Source organism: Leucopleurus acutus (assembly GCF_964270905.1).
Source record: "Leucopleurus acutus genome assembly, chromosome: 5".
NCBI classification, from domain to species: Eukaryota; Metazoa; Chordata; class Mammalia; order Artiodactyla; family Delphinidae; genus Leucopleurus; species Leucopleurus acutus.
Window position 1 is genome coordinate 48,394,985 of NC_139147.1, and position 23,821 is coordinate 48,418,805.

A 23,821-nucleotide genomic window follows, 5' to 3' on the forward strand; every position below is an offset into this window, starting at 1 on the left:
TTAGATATTTGATTTACTTATTAAAAATTAAGCTTGCTCTTAATGATTTTAGTCAGGGTCTTCACTGAGTAAAGTTTAGTTCTTTTCAAATTATTATCTCTGTATTTCTGATCCTGCTAGTCCTATTAACTTGAATTTGGGAGATATGGAAATAGTCAAGTAAATACTCTGCTTGGAGACTAAGTGGTGGTGGTAACATTGGACCATCTTTGACACTCTGACACTTTGGCAGTTTCCCTCTGTGACCTTTTCCAGTTTTATTCATGGACTGTGTCAGAAAGGTTTCTTTCATGAGTAAATTTTGAACCCAGGTTCAAGGTGAGTTCAGAATATACTCAAATTCATTCAATCCTTTTTATTTTTTTAAATGCAGGGTTGTACATATTTTAATAATTTTCTTATGTATCTGGTATTTAATGCTGACAGGATTCCAGTCAATGGAGAGGTTTCATTGCAAGTAGCTGCAGGTGTGTTTCATGGTAGAGATAAAAGTTTTTAGTGAAGCAGACCTTTTATTTTAAAAGACTTTACATCCTAGTAACTAATGAATATAGATGTTGATTTTTGTGGGGCAATATGATATGCTTTCTGTGTGTTACATTGTTACTGCTAAGCCAGAATTTTGAATTGTGAAGGCAAAAACCTTTACATCAGATACCAAATCTAAAAGAAAGATTTTAAGGATTGTGAAAATTGGCACTTAATGTTTATTCTTAAATGGCTTAGTTTTTATAGAGTGAATAAACCTTAAAGCATCTCATTAGCACAATAAGATGTATTTGTAGCACCATTGTTTCATTTAAAAATATTCATTCTCTACAAATAAAATGTGTTTTTATTTGGTACTGTTATTAAACAGGCCCCTCAGAACCAGGTTAATGACTAGCTTTTGCATTAATTCCTGCATTTATCATTTGAACATCTACTCTATACTGGGAGTTATGCTAGAACAGGAATTTGCTCTCAGGGATTATGCAGTGTAGGAGGAGTTGAAGTAGAAGTAGTATATGTAGTGGTTTTAATTTTAGAGGGTTTACAAAATTGTCTAGAAAGTGCTTCTTGGATACTATGTGGTCTTGAAATATAGACTCTGCTACTCTACTCGTTGCATAAATACGTAGGATTAAGTTTGTTCAATTTCTCATTTTTTTGTCCATAACAGTAAGACTAATTCTCTGGAAATTGGTCACCAAAAGGAAAAATAAGATATGTACGTTTTGCCTTTTCAGCAGGCTACAGTCAGCAGACTGGACCCCAGCAACCTCAGCAGTTCCAGGGATATGGCCAGCAGCCAGCTTCCCAGGCACCGGCTCCTGCCTTCTCTGGTCAGCCTCAGCAACTTGCTGCTCAGCCGCCACAGCAGTACCAGGCGAGCAGTTACCCTCCACAAACCTACACTACCCAAACTTCTCAGCCCACTAATTACACTGTGGCCCCTGCCTCACAACCTGGAATGGCTCCAAGCCAACCCGGGGCCTATCAGCCAAGACCAGGTTTCACTCCACCTCCTGGGAGTACCATGACCCCTCTTCCGAGTGGGTCTAACCCTTATGCACGTAGCCGTCCTCCCTTTGGTCAGGGCTATACCCAACCTGGACCAGGTTATCGATAAGGAGGAGGCTCAGTTACACTGATGAATGTAGCTGCTAGCTGTTCGCCTCCCAAAAGACTCCAATACTACTCTTTTAATTTGTATTGAAGTTCACAAGTTTAAAAAGCAGAGCATTTTTTTATGATATCATTGTTGCTGTTAATTGAAAGTTAATTTGCTGGAAGAAAAAAGACCAAAATGAAAGTTTTTTTCCTCCCCTGCTTAAAATTGTAGCAGCTCCCTAGTTATTTTGGAACACTACTCTTACATGTGTGCAAAGTGATTGACTTTCTAGCTTGCCTTGTCCAGAGGATATTAAAATGCTAGGTTGAAGTTCAGCCATCTTACTTGGCTTTTTACCATTAACATGATGTACTAAAGTAGATCCCTTTGCGAAGACTAGATATTATGTATAAATGTAACAAACATTGATAGGTTAATAAAGAAAGATGATTGAATCCATTAGTGGTCTTGTAATTTAATTTAGTCATTGACACTATATGTGTGTGTGTGTGTATATGTATGTGTGTGTGTGTATATATATATATATATATATATATATATAAAAATGAGAAAAAATACAAATCCTTATTGATGTTTTGGTCTTAAAATGAAGTATAGACCTTTTATCTTTTATGCCTTTCTTGTGAAATAGATTTCACAAGAAGATAGATTAGAAGATAGATTATATAATATTATTATATATAAATAAACACGATAGATTCAGTATTAAAAGGTACAAGAGGGGTTTGGTAGATCCTAAATAACTTGTGATTTTCCTTATAGAAATGAACCATTCAGAAATGAAGAACTCGGTCTTAAAAAAACTACATCTCTTTATTGCAGAGTTTATACTTGTTTGAAAAATATAAAATGAAGTATTGATAAAACTGAAGCATGGTGAAAGGTGGTAAGCACAGAAAGGTCCTTTAAGGAGGAGGGCAACAATGCAGCATTCCCATCTCCCTCCCCAAATGAAGGAGAAAAATACTTTTTTTTTTTAAACATAAAAACGAGTCAGATTTTCATTACAGGTTGGGTTAGACAGAATTACAAAAACAGCCTCTGATACATTCATTCCCTAGAGATCTTCTGTGTAAAAATATAGTAAATATCCTATAAAATGGCAGGGATCTCATCATGCATTATCCTTTTGTGCTTAGACGTTACAGTCAGTCTCTGTATACAGCTTGATTAGAATTATATTAAAAACAGTAGGAACACAACTGCTTAAAGGGATAGTTTGACAAATAACATTCAGACATTGTAACATGTTTATGGGTAGAGAAAGAAAAAAATATGTATTTTGAAACGCTATATATAATTCTCAATTCTATTTATAACTGAAATGAAATTTACTGATTCAAACAAAATCCTTTCAATAATTTGCAGATATTTGAGGAAATGTATACTGTCATGAATGGTTAACTATTTAAACGCTTCAGAAAAGATATTCAGCTGTTGCTAAAAAGTTGAAGTTTAAATAAACATGTGAATATTAGCACCTTTTTCCCCCAGATATATATGCTGAAGATAATTTGATCTAATAAGTTAAACCAAGTAGAGGTTTATGGAATTAACTCACCAGTAGGAAGAATACAGAATAATAGTATTTTTTAAAAAGTATATTAGTTTTTTGATGTTAATTTTGTTATAAAAGTATCTCAAAACATCATTACAACAATGTGATAAATAATATACAAATGATCTCTTAAAATACCATGAATAGGGAGCCAGCTTCCCCAAAAATGTTATTCTGTTAATGTCAATATTTTGCTTTCTTTAAATGACTTTGTAAAACCTGATAAATATTCTTAGCAATCTTCCTAGTAAACATCTAATATTGCTATTAATTAGATTTTAAACTTTTATACATAGTAAACATAAGAGCTTTAAATGCATGTGACAAACACCATACTGTTTCCAATTATTTTTGCCATGATGAAACAGAAGGCACTTCTGAACGTGATTGCAGCATCTACCATTTTCCAGGAATTGTGGTCCCACATTCATACCACTGGACATAATTGATTTGGGTGTGACCACCAATTTCTCCAAATTGGACAGGTTCCTGGCGAACTGCTCTGAAATAGCCTGAGAGAAAATAATTAATTTTAATAGCTGCTATGATATATTTTTGTCCTCAGTGCTCATAGGTTGAAGGGTGTCATTGAATGCCTGAAGCTTACTCTAGGTGAAGCAGAGTATTTTAGAAAAAGGATAGTAAGAGAGGCCCTGGTGTCTTTCCTGAGGTGGTAATGGCTAGCTGAACATCAGGGACACTTGAAACTCCTTGACATCTGCCTTAATCTAGGATGGGATGGTTGGTAGTATTTGAGAGATAAAGCTGAAAGGGGGCAGGAGTTGGAGGGGTTTCGTGTTTTGTTTGAGTATAACTGACCAAGTTCAGTACACACTTTGACCTACGTAAAAGTGTACTTTCTGTACTTTACAGCCTAGTGGTGGTCTATGAAGTTACCTGGTTAAAGGAGTGTTGTACTAAAATGTTAGGAAACAAAAGAAGGATTGGTCTAAGATTGCTAGATTTCTCAGAACTAAAGTTTGATGAAATCTTCCTTCAAGGACCCTACACTAAGTGATTAAAAATTTTGCTGTGAATGTAAAATGTTACAGAAATAGACACAATTTACAGTATATTGTATATCTGGTTCCTGTGAGGCAGCAGTTTCAATTTTCTGATAATGAGTTCACAGATCTTATTAAGTCACCTTTTAGTGTGGTTGGTATTTTTAGTGCCAGTGACCAAAATGTGATTCTGAAAAGACTAGTCAAATAATTTTAAGTATTTAACAAGCCCCTCTTGGTAACTCCTGAGTAACATGGATGTGTAATTTACCCTTTCTTACCCTACCTGGACAGGGATTAAATTAATTTTCAGTCTTTTCAATTCTTACTAAACAGCTTGGTGCTAATGTGTCCGTAGCAAGTTACAGTGGTTAGTCATTTCTCAGCAGAATTCTTCTATTTTAATTGTATTTATAGAATTATTTATAAGGCAAGTAACATTCTTTTTTCCTTCTACAGTAGTAGTAAAGCTTTGAATTTCTTTAAAATTTTTTAAAAAGGAATAAAAAAAATGCCTGTGTGCTCGGTATGACAAAAACCATAAAAGTAGTGCATGAATGATTTAAGCTGGGGAAATTAAGCTTCTTTTTTTATAGCTGTTTTTAAGCTGCTCTTTTATAGCTGCTTTTGAAAATTCAGGTTTTCTTAAAGTAGAATGGATTTATATAAGATGTTCTGTAATTCCCCTCAGCTCTAAGGAACAGAGTCTTAAGGAATGGGAGGAAAGTGAAGAAACTTCTATTAAAGTCTTCATGTTAAGGTCTTATGTGGGAAGTCCTTTTTCCTAGGCAGATGGAGTAGTAGTACTACAGAATTATTTTTAAAGTGATTGATTTTCTCAGCTTGAATGTTTTTTGGGTTAATTTGTAAAAGCCTCTTACTTACGAGGAGGCTCAGAAAACATACCTTCTTTGGTGGGTAACTGGTCAGAAGAGAGTTGCTGTCCTGTGCGTCCATCTAAAAATGAGTCTACGAACTGGCAGTGATCTTCTCCATGGCCTCTCTGATCACCTATGTTATAAAATTTTCCTGAAAAAACAAATTAAAAGGATCATGAAGTATTGCTGCCTTTGATATGGGAGGACTCTGAAATAATCAAATTGTTTCAAATAATCTGTCTTCCTTGTTCTTCTCCCCCCTTTCTTTCCAGTTCGAGCCACCAGTGTTCCTTGATTGAACTATGGAATCGTCTCCCAGCTGGCGTCCCTGCTTTCACTCTTGCTTTTCCCTATTTTTCCTCCCCTCCTCCTTTCACAGATTAGTCATCTTTTAAAAACGCAACTCAGATAGTGTTACGCCCCTCCATCAATCTCTCCAGCAGTCTTCTGTTATACTCAGAATAAAACCCGGGAGTCTTACCTGGTTTCCTAGCTCCGCATTTCATGCTGCCTGATCTTCCCCTTACTAAGCCTCAGCCACCCTAGTGGAACCGGCGAGGCATTTTCTGCTGCAGGTCTTTGCGTTTCTCTTCCCTCTACCTCTGGTTCTTTATCCCTCGATCTTTGCGTGGTTGGTTCCTTCTCATAGTTTTCTTCTCGGCACAAGTGCTACCTTTTGAGGAGGGTGCTTTTCCTAACCATTCTAACTAAGAGTTTTCATTCAGCCATTTTTTCCCTCCATTTTCATTCCATTCAGCCATTTTCTTTCACCCCTTTTTTTTTTCTTCAGAGCACTATATGAAATTCTCATTTACATGTTTGCTTTCTGTCTCTCCCCGCTAGATTGTAAGCTACAAAGAGCAGGAACGTGTCTTATTTCCTGCTTTGTCCCCAGCACCTGGAACAATGTCTGAACAAAGCAGATAGTTCTGTCGAATGATTGAGCAAATGTCTACCTTTCTATGTTGGGCCAATCTTATTTAAATTTTTTACTGTGTGAATATGAACCCACTGAGTCTGGAGCAAGGGGTTATAGCCCTTCTGGCTCAGTGTTTTAATCTTGCTCTTGTCTCTGACAGACTTAAAATCTTAAATACGTCGTACTCCTTCCATGATTATTGTTAGATACAGTCTTTTTACTACCCGTAGGCTTTTTATCCTGGGTTGGCTGTAACAAAATTGAGCTTGGATGTGACTAGTTTTTCTACGTTCAGGTTCGCCACGATGGCACCGTTTCAGATTGCATTTTCATTATTTACCTTCTTGTAGCATGTCTCAAATCCTAAGATTCCAATAACATCTTGCTCAAAAAGGAAACTTGTATTTACATCACACCTTCGTGTCTGGGACTGTCCATAGAAAAGGCTAAGTTACAGAATGCTGCAAAGCATTTCCTGAAGGATAATCCTCAAAACAGAACTGATGGCCGTGCTTACCTGTGAGGGAGTCACTCAGATAAATCTTGTATCTGAGAGAGTTGCACAGCTGCACCCCTACAAACTTTTTATACCACGTCCTTTTGACATACTGTTTGCCCTTACATTCTGAGTAAGAGTCTGAATTAAAGGGTCTTTCAGTCCAGATGGCATCTCTTCCTGCTGCATAAAGAAAGCACATGGTTTGAGTTTAGTATTTGACTTTCGGTCCTGAAGAGCTGTCTTAAAAGCTTTTAAAAAAGCAGTTTGCCAAGTTCATTGTCAACCTGCTGATAGCTGGTTTTCTCCAGTGCTAAATATTGGAGCCAAAAATATAGGAGTAAACCCCCAATTAAATTTCCATCAATGATGAGGTAAATCTTGGAGCAGTATGTGTCAGAGTTGACTAGCCTCTGCAGTGCTCAATGTAGAACAGCATCCCTTTAGGAGCAAATTTAGGTTTCTTTTTTTGCAGCATATTATACAATTTAAACAGTTGCTTTAATGTGACTTGTTATTAAAAGTGGAAGTGAGGGTCCTGTATCTTGACTTAATAAACAGAAAAGTTGAGCTAGTCTGTTACAAGAATGGAAAGCAGGTTTTAAAATATTCAGCTTGTTCCTGAAACAACATAGGCTGTCAGTGTTACTGACTGTTTTAGGTAAGCATTCATACCTGATTGATATTCTAAGAAGACTAAATAGACTAAAGTGAAATCATGACTAAAATTCTACCATGCCCGTTTAGTTGAATCACTGTAGGAAAGCGTGTAGCTGTGTTCTCATCCAGGTAGGTACTTACCAGAAACTGGCTCACTCACTCTTGGGTCAGCTAAGGAGAAATATCAAAGACAGAGTCAGAGGTTATTAGGTAAGTCCCAGTGTTCCAGTGACATAGTGAAGAAGATGGGTGCTTATAGTTGTTAAGGAATCTTGCAAAACGGTACACTCTTACTAAAGTCCAAATTTGAAAATTGTATATTTTGTTTTGGGAATTGTTCTCCAGTGGAGAATCTCCTCTGCCACGTACTCAGCTGTATCTTTTATATGTGATTTGTGTAGTTCGTAGTCTTCATTGCTGTTCTAGATTTTACTTCCATTTTAAAATCTTCCTCTTTTAGTTTCATAAAAAAAACTATTGATGATAAAATCACCAAGATGCCATGAACTGCATTTGGTGTAAAAAATTATACACTAATGCTGTGAGTACGGATGTATCTCATTAAGGAATTGAAACTTAGGCCAAATTAGAAAATTTCACGGCTGTTCATCATAAAAAACTCACATGAATTCCCTTTCTGGATACTGTGGCTGAGCGTCTGATATTTTGATTCTAGGCACAGATTCTAGGCATAGAGAGGAGCATTCATGCACTATTGAGTATAGACTGACTATATGCTTTTTTTCTTTTAAACTGATATGCCTAATGTTTTTCTGACATCAAGATAAATGAGGAAACACCCAAGGGGTGTTTCCTTAAGGGTACCTTCATCAGTTTGCTTTTTCAAATGGATGGTTTTTTTTAAATCAAATGCTTTACCCAGTGTTTAGCTAGGTTTCAAACAAGCTGTGCAAAACATGGTGACCCTTTATATCCTTGTTAGGAATTACTGCTGATGTGATTACCTGATTCAGTACTGAATGCCACCGTGTTGCTGGGTGGGCCTTCACCAAGTGGGTTTTTGGGTTTCACCTGGAACTCATAGCTGTGTAGGGGGGAAAAGAAACAAACAGAAAACGGAAATAATGTTCTTAAGTGGTAGGAAACAAACAATTTTCTTGTCATACCGACATTCTTCCTGATTCTGTTTTGAAATCATCATGACAGTGAATGGACATATGTTCTAGAAGAAGCTTTAGGAAAGAAAAATTCCTTTAATTCTGCTGTTCAAACAGCTTGTCTAATTGTTTTCTAGAAGAAAAGGGTTAAGTTAATAAAAAAGATTGTTGTCTTTTAAAAACTCCAAATTAATAGAAATAGCTGGGCAGGTTGCTAATGGACATACAGGAAAAGAGGTATGTGGTGGACCCAGGCTAATTCCAGTAACAAGGAGCCTCAGTTTCCTTCAAATGTTTAGCTACTTCCTGGGAGCGCAGAATAAATTCCTTTTTATTCCTTATTATCCCAACCCTGGGTATAGCCATAGACTTAGGCAGTGTTCTTCATTGTGGGGTTTGAGCTACCCATGTCAGAATCACATGATAGAGCTACACTGGGGAAAGTTTGTTTAAAGTGCAGACTTCTTGTTCCAGTCTAGCTACTGAATCCCTTTTTGAGGGGTTCCAGAGAGGTATTTATAATAAGTTCCTGAGGTGAATCCTGTGCCCACTGACATTTGAGAACTACTAGATAAGCTATGGGAGCAGATGTACATGAAAATATTTTGTTGCAAGAAGTTCCTGGTTATATCTCCTGGAACTTGGGTCTTCTGTGGATATAGGAAGCCACGATATATTCTGAGTAGGGGCATGGTAGTGTCAGCTCATGAAGAGTATGGGCACAAAGACACTTTTCTCTCCTTCTATAAACTAGATTTATATGGGCCAGGCCCTTAACCCTTTATGTTAAAAAAACAAAAGACAAAATAAGCCCATATCCCTTGCAGTTATGTTTGATTCTGTCCTTAAGAATTATGCACTAAATTACTATGCAATATTTGACAAACTTCATCCATAGAATACTCAAGCAGAGCAAACCCTTTTAAGTTCAGACAGTAAAGCTATTTGCTGTTTGTCTGAAACGAAGAGTTCCTTTCAGTAGCAGACTTAGCAGGAAAGTAATTTTGAATGTAAAACCAGCTTGAGTCAGCTGATAGAGTCAATTGAGTTTCAAAATTGTGAAAGACTTTTGGGAGATAATTCCTGTTTTTAAAAAGTTTGTAATTGACTTAAGAGTGCAAAACACAAAAAATACTTTAGAAAAAAGTGAAAAACAGAAGGATGACAGCTCTTAATTTGGTACAGAGGTTACCAAGTGAGCAATAACAGAACTTTCTGGGGCTCAAGGAGTCAGATTTTTGACCATTGAGGTACTGCTGGAATCTATAAAGAAGACAGATTCTAGCATTACAATGTGAACATTTTTTGAGTGCCTACTATGTACCAGATACTACATAGGAAAAGTAATACACACAAACCCCAAGAGATAATTATTTTCCTATTTTTCAGTTAAGAGCAATGACGCTTTTAACCATTGTGCTCTTATTGTCTTTGCTTTTCCAAACTTTGTGATATGGAGATTAAAACATGCAGCGTTTTCATTTATTTATTTTAAAAACTTTTTAACATCTTTATTGCTTTACAATGTTGTGTTTCTGCTTTATAGCAAAGTGAATCAGCTATACGTATACATACATCCCCATATCTCCTCTGCATCTTTATTCCTGTCCTGCCCCTAAGTTCTTCAGAACCTTTTTTTTTTTAGATTCCATATATATGTGTTAGCATATGGTATTTGTTTTTCTGTTTGAGTTACTTCACTCTGTATGACAGGCTAGGTCTGCGTCTTTATTCCTGTCCTGCCCCTAAGTTCTTCAGAACCTTTTTTTTTTTTTAGATTCCATATATATGTGTTAGCATATGGTATTTGTTCTTCTTTTTCTGAGTTACTTCACTCTGTATGACAGACTAGGTCCATCCACCTCACTACAAATAGCTCAATTTCGTTTCTTTTTAGGGCTCAGTAATATTCCATTGAATATATGTGCCACATCTTCTGTATCCATTCATATGTCGATGGACACTTAGGTTGCCTCCATGTCCTGGCTATTGTAAATAGTGCTGCAGTGAATATTGTGGTACATGACTTTTTGAATTATGGTTTTCTCAGGGTATATGCCCATTAGTGGGACTGTTGGGTTGTATGGTAGTTCTGTTTTTAGTTTTTTAAGGAACCTCCATACTGTTCTCCATAGTGGCTGTATCAGTTTACATTCCCACCAACAGTGCAAGAGGGTTTCTTTTTCTCCATACCCTCTCCAGCATTTATTGCTCATAGATTTTTTTTTAATTAATTAATTTATTTTTGGCTGTGTTGGGTCTTCGTTTCTGTGTGAGGGCTTTCTCTAGTTGCGGCAAGCGGGGGCCACTCTTCATCGCGGTGCGCGGGCCTCTCACTGTCATGGCCTCTCTTGTTGCAGAGCACAGGCTCCAGACGCGCAGGCTCAGTAGTTGTGGCTCATGGGCCTAGTTGCTCTGCGGCATGTGGGATCTTCCCAGACCAGGGCTTGAACCCGTCTCCCCTGCATTGGCAGGCAGATTCTCAACCACTGCGCCACCAGGGAAGCCCTGTTTGTAGGTTTTTTGATGATGGCCATTCTGACCAGTGTGTGGTGATACCTCATTGTAGTTTTGATTTGCATTTCCCTGGTGATGTTGAGCATCCTTTCATGTTTATTGGCAGTCTGTATATCTTCTTTGGAGAAATGTCTATTTAGGTCTTCTGCCCATTTTTGGATTGGGGTTTTTTTTTTTTTTTGATATTGAGCTGCATGAGCTGCTTGTAAATTTTAGAGATTAATCCTTTGTCAGTTGCTTCGTTTGCAAATATTTTCTCCCATTCTGAGGGTTGTCTTTTGGTCTTGTTTATGGTTTCCTTTGCTGTGCAAAAGCTTTTAAGTTTCACTAGGTCCCATTTGTGTATTTTTGTTTTTGTTTCCATTTCTCTAGGAGGTAGGTCAAAAAGGACCTTGCTGTGATTTATGTCATAGAATTAAAACATTCAGCGTTTTTAGAGTGAAAAACTGCACATGAAAGCATTTTGTAAACTAATCAACTGGTAGAAAGTGCCATTATCCTTTGCAGTAAGACTGCTGATATAAAGCCACCCATCTCACTCATTTAAATAAATTGCACATACATGGGGTGCTCTGGCATAGAATATTTTCCACAGATTAAATTCTAGCTCAGAGGCCTGATGAACTTATTTAAAAAAAAAAAATGGTGAACTGAAAGTGGAAAAAGAAATCACAGGCACCTGGACTTGGATTCAAGCAGGCAATGCATTCCACACTCCAGGCCATTGCCAAAAAGCTCTGTGCTTTGGCCAAGTCTGATTGCTGAAATTATTTTCATGTCTTTTTATTTCACAGTTATTTACACTTCAGCTATATTTGTAGAATGGCCACAAATATTGATAAGCTACTTTGGGGGATTGTTTTTGGGTTTCTTCCCCACCGTTTTATGATACTTGACAAGTTTTGAACAAATCATTTTAAATTAATTAACTGCATGAGAACTAAAAGGCACATATTTTTGGCTCATTAAACAGAAATTATATAACAGAATATATTTTAAAAGGCAAAATCTTTCCCAAGAAGCACTTTTTATCACAAGATTTATGACACTGTAGGTAGAAGAGAGTAATGTCTCAGAGAAAATATTGATTATACATAGGGAATAAGCATAGGATTTTAGCTGTGCAAAAATCCCATAGAGGAGAAGAAAGTTATTTAAAATAAAAAGTACAGAATAAAATAAATAAAACTTCAAATAAAATGTTTGGAAAATAAAGTTAAGGAAATTTTACAAATACTAGAAAAAAAGTTGAAAAATGAGAGAAAATATGGAAATGAGCAGATTTTTTCAGGGAATATAAAACTAGTAGGTTCTAGAAGAGGAGTGGAAAAGGAGGGTAGAAAATTATCTTAGAAAGTTTTTAAGTGATTTCCCAGAATTGAAAAACATGGGTTTCTAGATTTAAAAGGCCTAATATTTGCCCAGCAAGGTGAAAGAAGAAAAAAGACTAAAGCAAACAAATTGCAAAATTTCAGAGTACTGGGATAAAGACAAGATCTTAAACGTTTCTGAGAAGAAAATAGGTCCTATTCGAAGGATGCAGAATCAGAATGACGTGACATCTCAGCAGCTCTAGAAATTAGAAAATAATGGAACAGTGCTTTCAAGCGTTCATTTTATCCTACAATCTATGTTTGACTAAACAACAGTATCAGAATAAAACAGATATTTTCAGACACGTAAGAAATCAAAAATATTATCTTCCATAACCTTTCTTCAAGATGTGTTTCTCAAGAAATTCCAGAAAGCGAGTAAACAAGGAAGACATGGGATATAGGAATTAGGGGGATTCGACATAGGAGAGAGGCAAAAGATGATGGTGAGGGCTTCCAGGAGATGTTGCCATAAACAAACACAGGTAACAAATAGATGACTTGAGCACTTGACCATTTGGAGAAATAGTCTAGACATATGGATTTAATTAACAGAAGAAATAGCTAAAATAATTGGGAATGAGAGAGGCAGGACTAAGGTGGTAACATAGGAAGCTCCTGAGCTCTCCTCCCCTCACATACACATTGAATGCACAGCTGCACATAGAGCAATTCCCTCTGAAAGAGATCCAGAAACTAGCTGAGCAACTCCTATGCATTGGGGAAATGAAAGAATACCCCCATCAAAATGGGTAGCAAAGGCTGAAACACACTTGACATAAATCCCATCCCTGACACAGCACCATATAATCAGGAGGGAATCTCCAACTCCCAACTTCTTCCTGAGGAGCAAAGGGTTTGTAACCCACATCTGCATCCCAGCTTTTAAGATTTTTACCTCAGGGATGGGTCCCCTAAACACCCAGCTCTGAAAGCCAACTGGGCTTGTGTTTATGAGACCCATAAGGATATAGCAAATCCACTTCTTCACAAGTGCATGAGCATTCACTATGGCAGAGCAAAAGGGCACAATCACCTATCTCAATATTTCTCTGAAAGGTGTGTGTTTATCTGCCAGTGTTTAAAGCTGCAACCTGAGGGTCAGGATTTTAATTTAGCAAGCTCTGGGGGCTATGATCCTCCCTGGAGACCAGGGAAGCCATTGGATGCTCTCCCACCTTCTCTCTCCAGCCTGCTCAAAGTTGCTAGTATCTGCCTGGAAGGAGGTTGTAAACATGTCTGTGCCCTAGTTTTTACAGCTTCCATCCAAAGGGATGAGTCCTTGGATCACCTGGCTCTGATAGCCAATGGGTTACTTAGCCATTCATGAGTCCCACAGGACTGTGGCAAAGAAGCAGTTTTTAACTAGCTGCCCCCCAGGGCTCAGCACAGAGGAAGCAGGCAAAAATGCCCATCTTCCTATCTTTCCCTGAGGGGTTTATATGCATCTTTTAAAAGCTGACACCTGAGGGTGAAGCTTTTAGTTTTAGCACATGTTTAGGGGTTGGCTGTGATCCTCCCCAGTGACAGGGAGGTTGGGATACACCTTCCCTGCCCTCTTCCTTCAGCCTGCTACAACAATAAAACCAAGCCACTAGTATTTCCCTGGAAGGGGCTTGTACAAATGGCTGACACCCCAGCTTTTGCAGCTGCTGCCCAAGGAATAGGTCTCCATAATGCCTGTCTCTGAGAGCCAGTGGGCTTGTGTTCACAAATTCCACAGGACTAGCAAACAAAAAGCAGTTTTTAATAGATGTAGGAGCACACTTCCCTACCCTACCTCCCTGCCCTAACTATATCCTGGGCCCAGCAGGCAAAAACAGCCATCTCCTAGTGTTTCCCTTGAGAAATGGAATATTTCCTGCCATATCAGTAAGCAAAGGATGTCACAGTCATCAGCAATTGCAGCCCTCCAATGTGAGCCCTGAGGGAACTCGGGAGGGAAAGAATACCTGCCATCTACCAGCCATCAGACTGCAGCCACTCCCTACAGTGAGCCCTGAGGAAACTCAGGATGTAAAAACACTGGCCCCAGATAGCTGAGGTGCATATCAAAGGAATGATTTCAGTAAGCCTAGACTCTTGCATCTTCCCATACAAAGAAAAGCTCTAAATTCCTTAACTTGGGATATCTGGTTTTCTTTAACAGTAATCTTTTGATGTTCTGACTACCTGCTCTTTGTTGTAAAACTATCCTGGTTCCCCCCCTCGCCTCTGCAGAGCAGTTCTCCCAGGGTTCCTTGAGATGCTGCCTCCCAGGCTTGAAGTCCTAAAAACGCCCACCAAATAAAATATAACGCTCAACTTTTAGGTTGTGAATATTTTTTAAGTCAACACCCTGGAAGCAGCTTAACTACATAATTTCCCACCTGCTGCCTAGGGCCCAGCTTATAATCAGCCTGCATATAAATGTTGACTGTGTTCCTCCCCTTTGGGACACTCATGAGTTTTGACATACCCCCAACTACCCGGAGCCACTAAGAACAAAGAAAGTTGCTTGGACAATCTTAGAGGTTTGAGAAACAACTATGAGCTCAGGTTGGGCTGATTCAAGAGGTTCATTTCCTACCTGAGACCATTCTATTGAGACTGGGAGAGGTGGCTGTTTTATCTAACGTGCAGAAACTAAACAGAGAATCAAGGAAAATGAAGAAACAAGAATATGTTCCAAACAAAAGAACAAGAAAAATCTCCAGAAACAGATCTTAATGAAATGGACAAGTGATTTACCCGATAAAGAGTTCAAAATAAGTCATTAAGATGCTTACCAAGGTCAGGAGAACAATGCGTAAACAAAGTACAAAGGGATAGAAAATATAAAAAAGTGCCAAACCAGAAAACACAGAGTTAAGAATATAATAATTGACCTGAAAACTTCATTAGAGGAGTTCAACAGCAGACTAGATGAGTGAAAGAAATGGTCAGTGGATGCAAAGATGGGGCAGTGAAATTCATCCAATCAGAGGAGCAATGAAAAAGCTTAAGAGATGTATGGGACACCATCAAGTGGATCAAGATATGCTTTATATGAGTCCCAGAACGAGGAGAGGGAAAGAAAGGGGGCAGAAAGCTTATTCAAAGAAATAACAGCTGAAAACTTTCCTAACCAGGGTAAAGAAACAGACATCCAGATACAGGAAGGCCAGAGAGTTCCAAATGGAATCCAAAGAGGTCCACACCATGAGACCCACATTAATTTTAAGAGATCCACATTAATGATAATAAAATTGTCAAAAGTTAAAGACAAGGAAAGAATCTTAAAAGCAGCAGGGGAAAAACAACTTGTTATGTACAAGGGAGCTCCCATAGCAATATCAGCAGATTTTTCAGCAGAAACTTTCAGGCCAGAAGGGACCAGCAGATATATTCAAAGTGCTGAAACTAAAAAAACATGAAAAAATTCTCAGCAAAGTTGCTCTTCAGAATTGAAGGCGAGATAAAGTTTCCCAGACAAACAAAAGCTGAAAGAGTTCATCACCACTACATCAGCCTTACAAGAAATGTTAAAGAGAGTTCTTCAAACAGAAACAAAAGGATGCTAATTAGTAACAGGAAAACAAGAAAGTATAAAACTCAATGGTAAAAGTGAATACACAGTTACATTCGGAATACTCTAATGTTGAAATTGTCATGGGTAAATCACTTCTAACACTAATATGAGAGTTAAAAGACAAAAATATTACAATAACTATAATAATTTGTTAATGGGTATACAGTGTAAAAATGTAAATTGTGGGGCTTCCCTGGTGGCACAGTGGTTGAGAGTCTGCCTGTTGATGTAGGGGACACGGGTTCGTGCCCCGGTCCAGGAGGATCCCACATGCCGCAGAGCGGCTGGGCCCGTGAGCCATGGCTGCTGAGCCTGCGCGTCCGGAGCCTGTGCTCCGCAACAGGAGAGGCCCGCGTACCGCAAAAAAAAAAAAAAAAAAAAAAAAAAAAAAAAGTAAATTGTGGCATAAAAACAAAACGTGGAGAGAAGAGTGTAAAAAAGTAGAGCTTTTGTGTGTTTGAAGTTGTCATCAACTTAAAATAGACATATGACGTTTTATGTAAACCTCATGGTAACTACAAAGTAATAACCAATGATCAATAAACACACACAAAAAAGAGAACGGAATCACAGCATAACACTACAGAAATTCATCAAATCACAAAGGAAGAGAGGAAGAGAGGAACAAAGGAATTATAAAACAACCAGAAAATAATGAAAAAAATAGCAATAGTAAGTCCATATCTATCAGTAATTATTTTAAATGTAAATGGACCAAACTCTAATTAAAAGACATAGAGTGGCTGAATGGATTAAAAAAACAAGACCCATCTAATTCTCCTAAAAGAGACTGACTTCAGCTTTAAGGACACACATAGACTGAAAGAGAAGGGATGGAAAAGATATTCCATGCAAATGGAAACCAAAAGACAGCAGGGATACCTATATTTATAAAAGACAAAATAGACTTTAAGCCAAAGATTGTGATAGGACACAAAGAAGGTCATTATATAATGATAAAGGGGTCAGTTCATCAGGAGGATATAACATCTGTAAACATGTACACAACATATGAGGACCTTAGTATATAAAGCAAATATTAACAGATCTGCGGAAGAAATAGCACTACAGTAATAGCAGGGAACTTCAATGCCATGCTTTCAACAATGTATATATATAGAACACCCATACAGAAAATTAATAAGGAGACACTGGACTTAACATAATGTTAAAGCAGATGGACCTAAAGGACATATAAAGAACATTCCATCCAACAGCAACAGAATACACTTTCTTCTGAAGAGCACATGAAACTTTCTTCAGGATAAGTCATCTGTTAGGCTGCAAAACAAGCCTTAATAAATTTAAGAAAATGGAAATCATATAAAGTGTATTTTCTAACCACAATGGTAAGAAAATAGAAATCAGTTAAAAGAAGAAATTGGAAATTTCACAAATATGTGGAGATTAAACAACAAACATGCTACTGAACAACGAATGGGTCAAAGAAAAAAAATCAAGAGTAATCAAAATATATCTTGAAGCAAAGGAAAATGAAAAGACAACATACCGAAATTTTGGAATGCCTCAAAAGCAATTCCAAGAGGGAAATTTAGAGAAATAAATGCCTACATTAAGAAAAAAGAAAGATCTCAAATAAGCAACCTAATTTTACACCTCAAGGAATAAGAAAAAGAAGAAAAAACTAAGCCCAAAGTAGAAGGAAGGAAATAACAAAGATCAGAGCAGAAGTAAAAGAAATAGGGACCAAAAAACAATACAAAAGATCAACAAAACTAAGAGCTGGTTTTTCATAAAGATAAATAAAACTGACAAACCTTTAGCTACAGTAACTAAGAAAAAGAACTCAAATAAAGTTAGAAAATCAGAAATAAAAGGAGACATTACAACTGGTGCTACAGAAATACAAGGGATCATAAGAGACTACTATGAACAATTATACACCAACAGATTGGATAACCTAGAAAAATGTATAAATTCTTAGAAACATACAACCTACCAAGACTAAATCATGAAGAAATAGATAATTTGAATAGACTAATTACTAGGAAGGAGATTGAGTCAGTAATCAAAAACTTCCCAACAAACAAAAGCACAGGACCAGATGGGTTTACCAGTGAATTCTAGCGAACATTTAAAGAAGAATTAACACCAATCCTTCTCAAAGTCTTCCTATAAATTGAAGGGGAGGGGGGAACTCCCAAACTCATTTTCTGAGGCCAGCATTACGTTGATACCAAAGCAGACAAAGACACTACAAGAAAGAAAATTATAATCCAATATTCCTGATGAAACATAGATGCAAAAATCCTCAACAAAATATTAGCAAACTGAGTTGAACAATACATTAGAAGGATCATAAACCATGATCAAATGGGATTCATTCCAAGAATGCAAAGATGGTTCAACAAAAATGGGCAGAAGACCTAAATAGACATTTCTCCAAAGAAGATATACAGACTGCCAACAAACACATGAAAGAATGCTCAACATCATTAATCATTAGAGAAATGCAAATCAAAACTACAATGAGATATCATCTCACACCAGTCAGAATGGCCATCATCTAAAAATCTAGAAACGTTAATTGCTGGAGAGGGTGTGGAGAAAAGGGAACCCTCTTGCACTGCTGGTGGGAATGTGAATTGGTTCAGCCACTATGGAGAACAGTATGGAGGTTCCTTAAAAAACTACAAATAGAACTACCATATGACCCAGCAATCCCACTACTGGGCATATACCCCGAGAAAACCGAAATTCAAAAAGAGTCATGTACCAAAATGTTCATTGCAGCTCTATTTACAATAGCCCGGAGATGGAAACAACCTAAGTGTCCATCATCGGATGAATGGATAAAGAAGATGTGGCACATATATACAATGGAATATTACTCAGCCATAAAAAGAAACAAAATTGAGCTATTTGTAATGAGGTGGATAGACCTAGAGTCTGTCATACACAGTGAAGTAAGTCAGAAAGAAAAAGACAAATGCCATATGCTAACACATATATATGGAATTTAAGAAAAAAAAATGTCATGAAGAACCTAGGGGTAAGGCAGGAATAAAGACGCAGACCTCCTAGAGAACGGACTTGAGGTTATGGGGAGGGGGAAGGGTGAGCTGTGACGGGGCGAGAGTCATGGACATATACACACTAACAAACCTAGTAAGGTAGATAGCCAGTGGGAAGCAGCCGCATGGCACAGGGATATTGGCTCGGTGCTTTGTGACAGCCTGGAGGGGTGGGATAGGGAGGGTGGGAGGGAGGGAGATGCAAGAGGGAAGAGATATGGGAACATATGTATATGTATAACTGATTCACTTTGTTATAAAGCAGAAACTAACACACCATTGTAAAGCAATTATACCCCAATAAAGATGTTAAAAAAATAAATAAATAAAATAAATTTATGTTAAATAACTAGAAAAAAAAAAAGATGGTTCAACAGCCACAAATCAATCAATGTGATATACCATATTAACAAAATGAGGAATAAAAATCTATATAACCTATATGAACTCAATAGACTCAGAAAAAGCATTTGACAAAATCCAGCATTCTTTCTTGATAAAAACTCAACAAACTTGGTACAGAGGAAATGTACCTCAACATAATAAAGGCTTATATGACAAGCCCATTGAGCTAACATCATACTCAATGATGAAATGCTGGAAGCTTTTCCTCTAAGATCAGGAACAAGACTAGAATGCGCACTCTCACCACTTTTATTCAACATAGCACTGGAAGCTATTAGTCAAGAGAAGGAAATTAAAAGATGCCCAGATTGGAAAGGAAGAAGTAAAACTTCTATTTGCAGATGATGACATGACATTATATATAGAAAACCCTAAACGCTCCACCAAAAAGCTGCTAGAACTAATACATTTGGTAAAGTTTCAGGATACAATATTAATATATAGAAATCTGTTGGTTTTCTATATACCGAAAACAAACTATCAGAAAGAGAAATTAAGCAAACAATTTACATTTACAATAGCCTCAACATTTACAATAGCCTCGAAAATAATAAAATACTTAGGAATAATTTTAAGGAGATGAAAGATCTGTACACTAAAACCTTTAAAACACTGATGAAAGAAATTGAAGAAACAACAAATAAAATGAAAGATATTCCACATTCATGGATTGAAAGGATTAATATTGTTAAACTGTCAGTACTACCCCAAGTGATCTACAGTTTCAATGCAATCCATATCAAAATTCCAATGGCATTTTTCACAGAAATAGAAAAAACATTTCTAAGACTCATATGGAATCACAAAAGACCCTAAGTAGGCAAAGCTGGAGGCCTCACATGTCCTGATTTCAAACTATATTACAAAGCAATAATAATCAAAACAGTATGGTATGGGCATAAAAAAAGACACATAGATCAATGGAACAGAATAGAGAGACCATACATAAACCTACATGTATATGGTCAATTAATTTATGACAAAGGAGCCAAGGATTCACAATGGGGAAAGGCTAGTCCCTTGAATAAATGGTGTTGGGAAAACTGAATGGCCACAGGCAAAAGAATGAAGCTGGACTCCTACTGTATACCATACCTAAAAATCAACTCAAAATGGTTCAAAGGCTTGAACACGAAACCTGAAATCATAAAACTCCTCAAACAAAAAATAGGTGATAAGCTCCTTGATATCAGTCTTGGCAATAATTTTTGGATCTGACTCCAAAAGCAAAGGCAACAAAAGCAACAATAAATAAGTGGGACTACATCAAACTGAAAATCTTCTGCACAGCAAAAGGAAACATCAACAAAATGAAAAGGCAACCTATAGAATGGGAGAAAATATTTGCAAATCATATATCTGATAAGTGCTTAATATCCAAAATATATAAAGAACTCACAGAACTCAATAGCAAAAAAGCAAATAACCCAATTAAGAAATGGGCAAAGGACCTGAAAAGACACTTTTCAAAAGAAGACATACAAATAGCCAATAGGTACATGAAAGAATGCTCAACATCATTAATCATCAGAGAAATGGAAATCAAAACCCCAATGAGATATTACCTCACACCTGTTAGGATGTCTATTATCTAAAAGACAAGAGATAGCAAATGCTGGTGAGGATGTGGAGTAAAGGGAACCCTTGTGCACTGCTGGTAGGAATGTAAGCTGGCACAGTCACTCTGGGGAACGATATGGAGGTTCCTCAAGAAATTAAAAATAGAACTACCATATGACCCAGTAATCCCACCTCTGGGTGTATATCCAAGGAAATGAAATCATTATCTTGAAAAGATATCTGTACTCCTATGTTCATAGCAGCATTATTCACTCTAGGCAAGGTATGGAAACAACTTAAGTGTCCATTGACAGAAGAATCGATAAAGAAATTATGATGTGTATACACACACACACACACATACACATACATACAGTTGACCCTTGAACAATATGGGGGGTTACAGGTGCCAACCCCCCAAGCAGGTGAAAATCTGAGTATTGCTATCTCTGCCTCAAAAATGGAGGAATTGATAAATGACTCACCCAAGGGCAAGAAGCTGAAATAGTTTGGATAGAATCAGGACTCAAACCCTAATTCTTTTGATTCTGCATATTATGATCTCTAATCAAACACAAACTTTAGTCAAAGATCTGTAAAATGAAAATACAGGTACTGTATTTATTGAAAAAAAATCCACATGTAAGTGGACCCATGCAGTTCAAACCTATGTTGTTCAAGGGTCAACTGTATGTATGTATGTGTATACACACACACACAACGGAGTGTTATTCAGCCTTAAAAATGAAGTAAATCCTGTCATTTGTGATAACGTGAATGAAACTGGAGGGCATTATGCTAAGTGAAATAAGCCAGGCAGAGAAAGACAAAGAGTTCATGGTATCACTTATATGTGGATCTTTAAAAAAAAAGGTCAAACTCATAGAAACGGAGAGAGTAGAAAAGTGACTGCAAGGGCTGGGGTAAATAGACGTTGGTAAAAGGGTACCAACTTCAGTTGTAAGATGAACAGGATCTGAGGAGCTAATGAATAACATGGTGACTATAGTTGAAACACTGTACTGTATAATTGAAATTTGCCAAGAGATTATAATTTAAATGTTCTCACCAATTAAAAAATAGTAAATATATGATGTAATAGATATATTAATTAATCCAGGGGGAATCCTTTCATAATGTATATCAAGTCACGTTGTACGCTTTAAGTATCTTATAATTTTTTTCATCAATTATACCTTAATAAAGCTGAAGAAAAGAACAAAATTATTGAAAATTGTTGCTTCTGGCAAATAGAATTTAGGAATAGGAACGAACTGCTTTGTAGTATTTGAGCTTTAAAACCATGTACATGTTCTTCTGATAAAAATGAAAATTAAATTTAAAAAGCTATTTCTAAGACCTACTTCATCAAAATGAATATCTAAGTGGAGTACAGTCCAGGTGACAGCTGCAGTCAAGCCTTTGGGCCTTGTAGAGGACAAGCCAAATGAATAACACCCCTGGCAGAAGCCATGCCTGGTTTTGCCCAGATAGGTATGGATCCAAACAAAAACAATTTTCCCGGCTGCCCTATCAGAAAGCAGCATGGCTCTGTGGTTAAGGCCATGGGTTTTGGAGCCAGAAGGAGCTGGGTTCACAGCTGCACTAATGTGTAACTTTAAGGTGAGTAACTTAACCTCTCTGAGCCTCAATTTCCTCAAGTATAAAGATGAGGATAATAATGGTATTTGTGAGGATACTATCAATTATAGTAATTATAACCTCATAAGGGTATAAAAGTATCTGTGAGTTTCTTATGAGGATTAAATGAGATGATACATGTAAAAGCAAGGTACCAGGCACATAGTAAGTCATTACAAATATTCTCTAGTATTATATCTCTAAAGAATGTTTTTAAAGGTGCCTCTATTCTTGGGGAATTTGACACACACTGCCATAGAACTCTCAAGGCAGAACTGTTCCATGTCCACATACTTGCTTTTGTGTTTGTAAATGTTATAAGAAGGGCATCTGTGGTTCACGGGCAAAACTGACAGAGATAGGGAAGCTCCGACCTGTGGGATCTAGCCTGAGGTAAACCTCCAGGTCTGGTTAGGGCAGACACTTCTCCCCGCCTCCCCTTCCTTTGCTCCTCTCTATAACGATTTTCCTCTATTTTTACCCATAACATACAGCTGAAGTATAGTTTTCATTAGTTGATAAACAAAAGCTCATAAACCTCAGGCAACCACTTTTTATATAGAAAGTGCCGCCCCCCCCTCCCCGTAGCTCTTTGTTGGTTTGAATTGTTTTGTTAGCTGATTGGCCCCTAGTGTCATCTTGAAATATTTGGGCCCCATTCAGGTTGGGTTTCAGTCAGAGGGAAAGAAAGGGAAGAGGGGAAAAAGAAAAAAGAAAAAAAAAAAAAGAGTAAGGAGCAGTGGAATAGGGAAATCAAATCAGTCAGTTCTCCACGGACACTGCAGGGTTATGGAAAGCATTTCTGGATACCTGCCATGTGCAGGCATTGTGCTGGCCTGGGAATACAGATGAGAAGCAAAGGGCAGAGCTGCGGAGATACTTCGAGGACAAAATAAGCCTAAATCGGACAGAAGGGAGAGGAGCCGGGCATCAGCAGGCATCAGGGATCATTAATTAGCTGCCCAGCAGGTCCTTAGGGACATTTCTTTTCTCTCCCACTTCTGTGGGGGGACACACAAATTCCAGATCTGGGCTGCACTCTAATTCTGTAGTGTTGCTATGAGTATCTCGCACCCCCCTCCCTAGATACTGAGGAGCTCAAAGTGAAAAGGAATAAAAAGCAGCCGCATAGCACAGGGAGATCAGCTCGATGCTATGACCACCTAGAGGGGTGGGATACGGAGGGTGGGAGGGAGACGCAAGAGGGAGGGGTTATGGGGACATATGTATACATAGAGCTGATTCACTTTGGTATACAGCAGAAGCTAACACAACAATGTAAAGCAATTATACTCCAATCAAGATGTTAAAAAAAAAGAATATGGCAATATGAAAAGAAGAATTGCTCTTTTTAGAGACTAGTGGAGTTCCGTGCTCTTAGCTGTTCTTCTGCCTGATGAAAAGTTGCAAACCTGAGCAATCAACTCAATTTCTTCCTTCTTTAATGAGGAAGCAATTATTCTTCTGCTGCTCAGACCTACAGTAAAACTAA

The 23,821-nt window shown here is 37.5% G+C and overlaps 2 protein-coding genes across 5 annotated transcripts in view; one reads left to right on the plus strand and one right to left on the minus strand.

Annotated features, from left to right (window-relative positions):
• The window catches only part of TFG (trafficking from ER to golgi regulator), a 43,296-nt gene extending 41,243 nt beyond the window's left edge, over positions 1 to 2,053 (plus strand). For 3 of the 4 annotated variants that reach the window (XM_082840437.1, XM_082840440.1, XM_082840438.1), the window contains exon 8: positions 1,230 to 2,053. In XM_082840437.1, coding sequence (XP_082696563.1) covers positions 1,230 to 1,612 — 383 coding nt within the window. In that variant the 3' untranslated portion in view covers positions 1,613 to 2,053. The remainder of the gene's footprint in view (positions 1 to 1,229) is intronic. The other variant, XM_082840439.1, reaches the window with a different exon arrangement.
• Positions 2,054 to 3,387: 1,334 nt separating this feature from the next.
• The window catches only part of ABI3BP (ABI family member 3 binding protein), a 259,008-nt gene continuing 238,574 nt past the window's right edge, over positions 3,388 to 23,821 (minus strand). Inside the window, exons 62-66 of the mRNA XM_082839240.1 lie at positions 8,096 to 8,175; positions 7,272 to 7,301; positions 6,492 to 6,653; positions 5,084 to 5,206; positions 3,388 to 3,685 (exon numbers count right to left, since the gene is read on the minus strand). Coding sequence (XP_082695366.1) covers positions 3,570 to 3,685; positions 5,084 to 5,206; positions 6,492 to 6,653; positions 7,272 to 7,301; positions 8,096 to 8,175 — 511 coding nt within the window. The 3' untranslated portion in view covers positions 3,388 to 3,569. The remainder of the gene's footprint in view (positions 3,686 to 5,083; positions 5,207 to 6,491; positions 6,654 to 7,271; positions 7,302 to 8,095; positions 8,176 to 23,821) is intronic.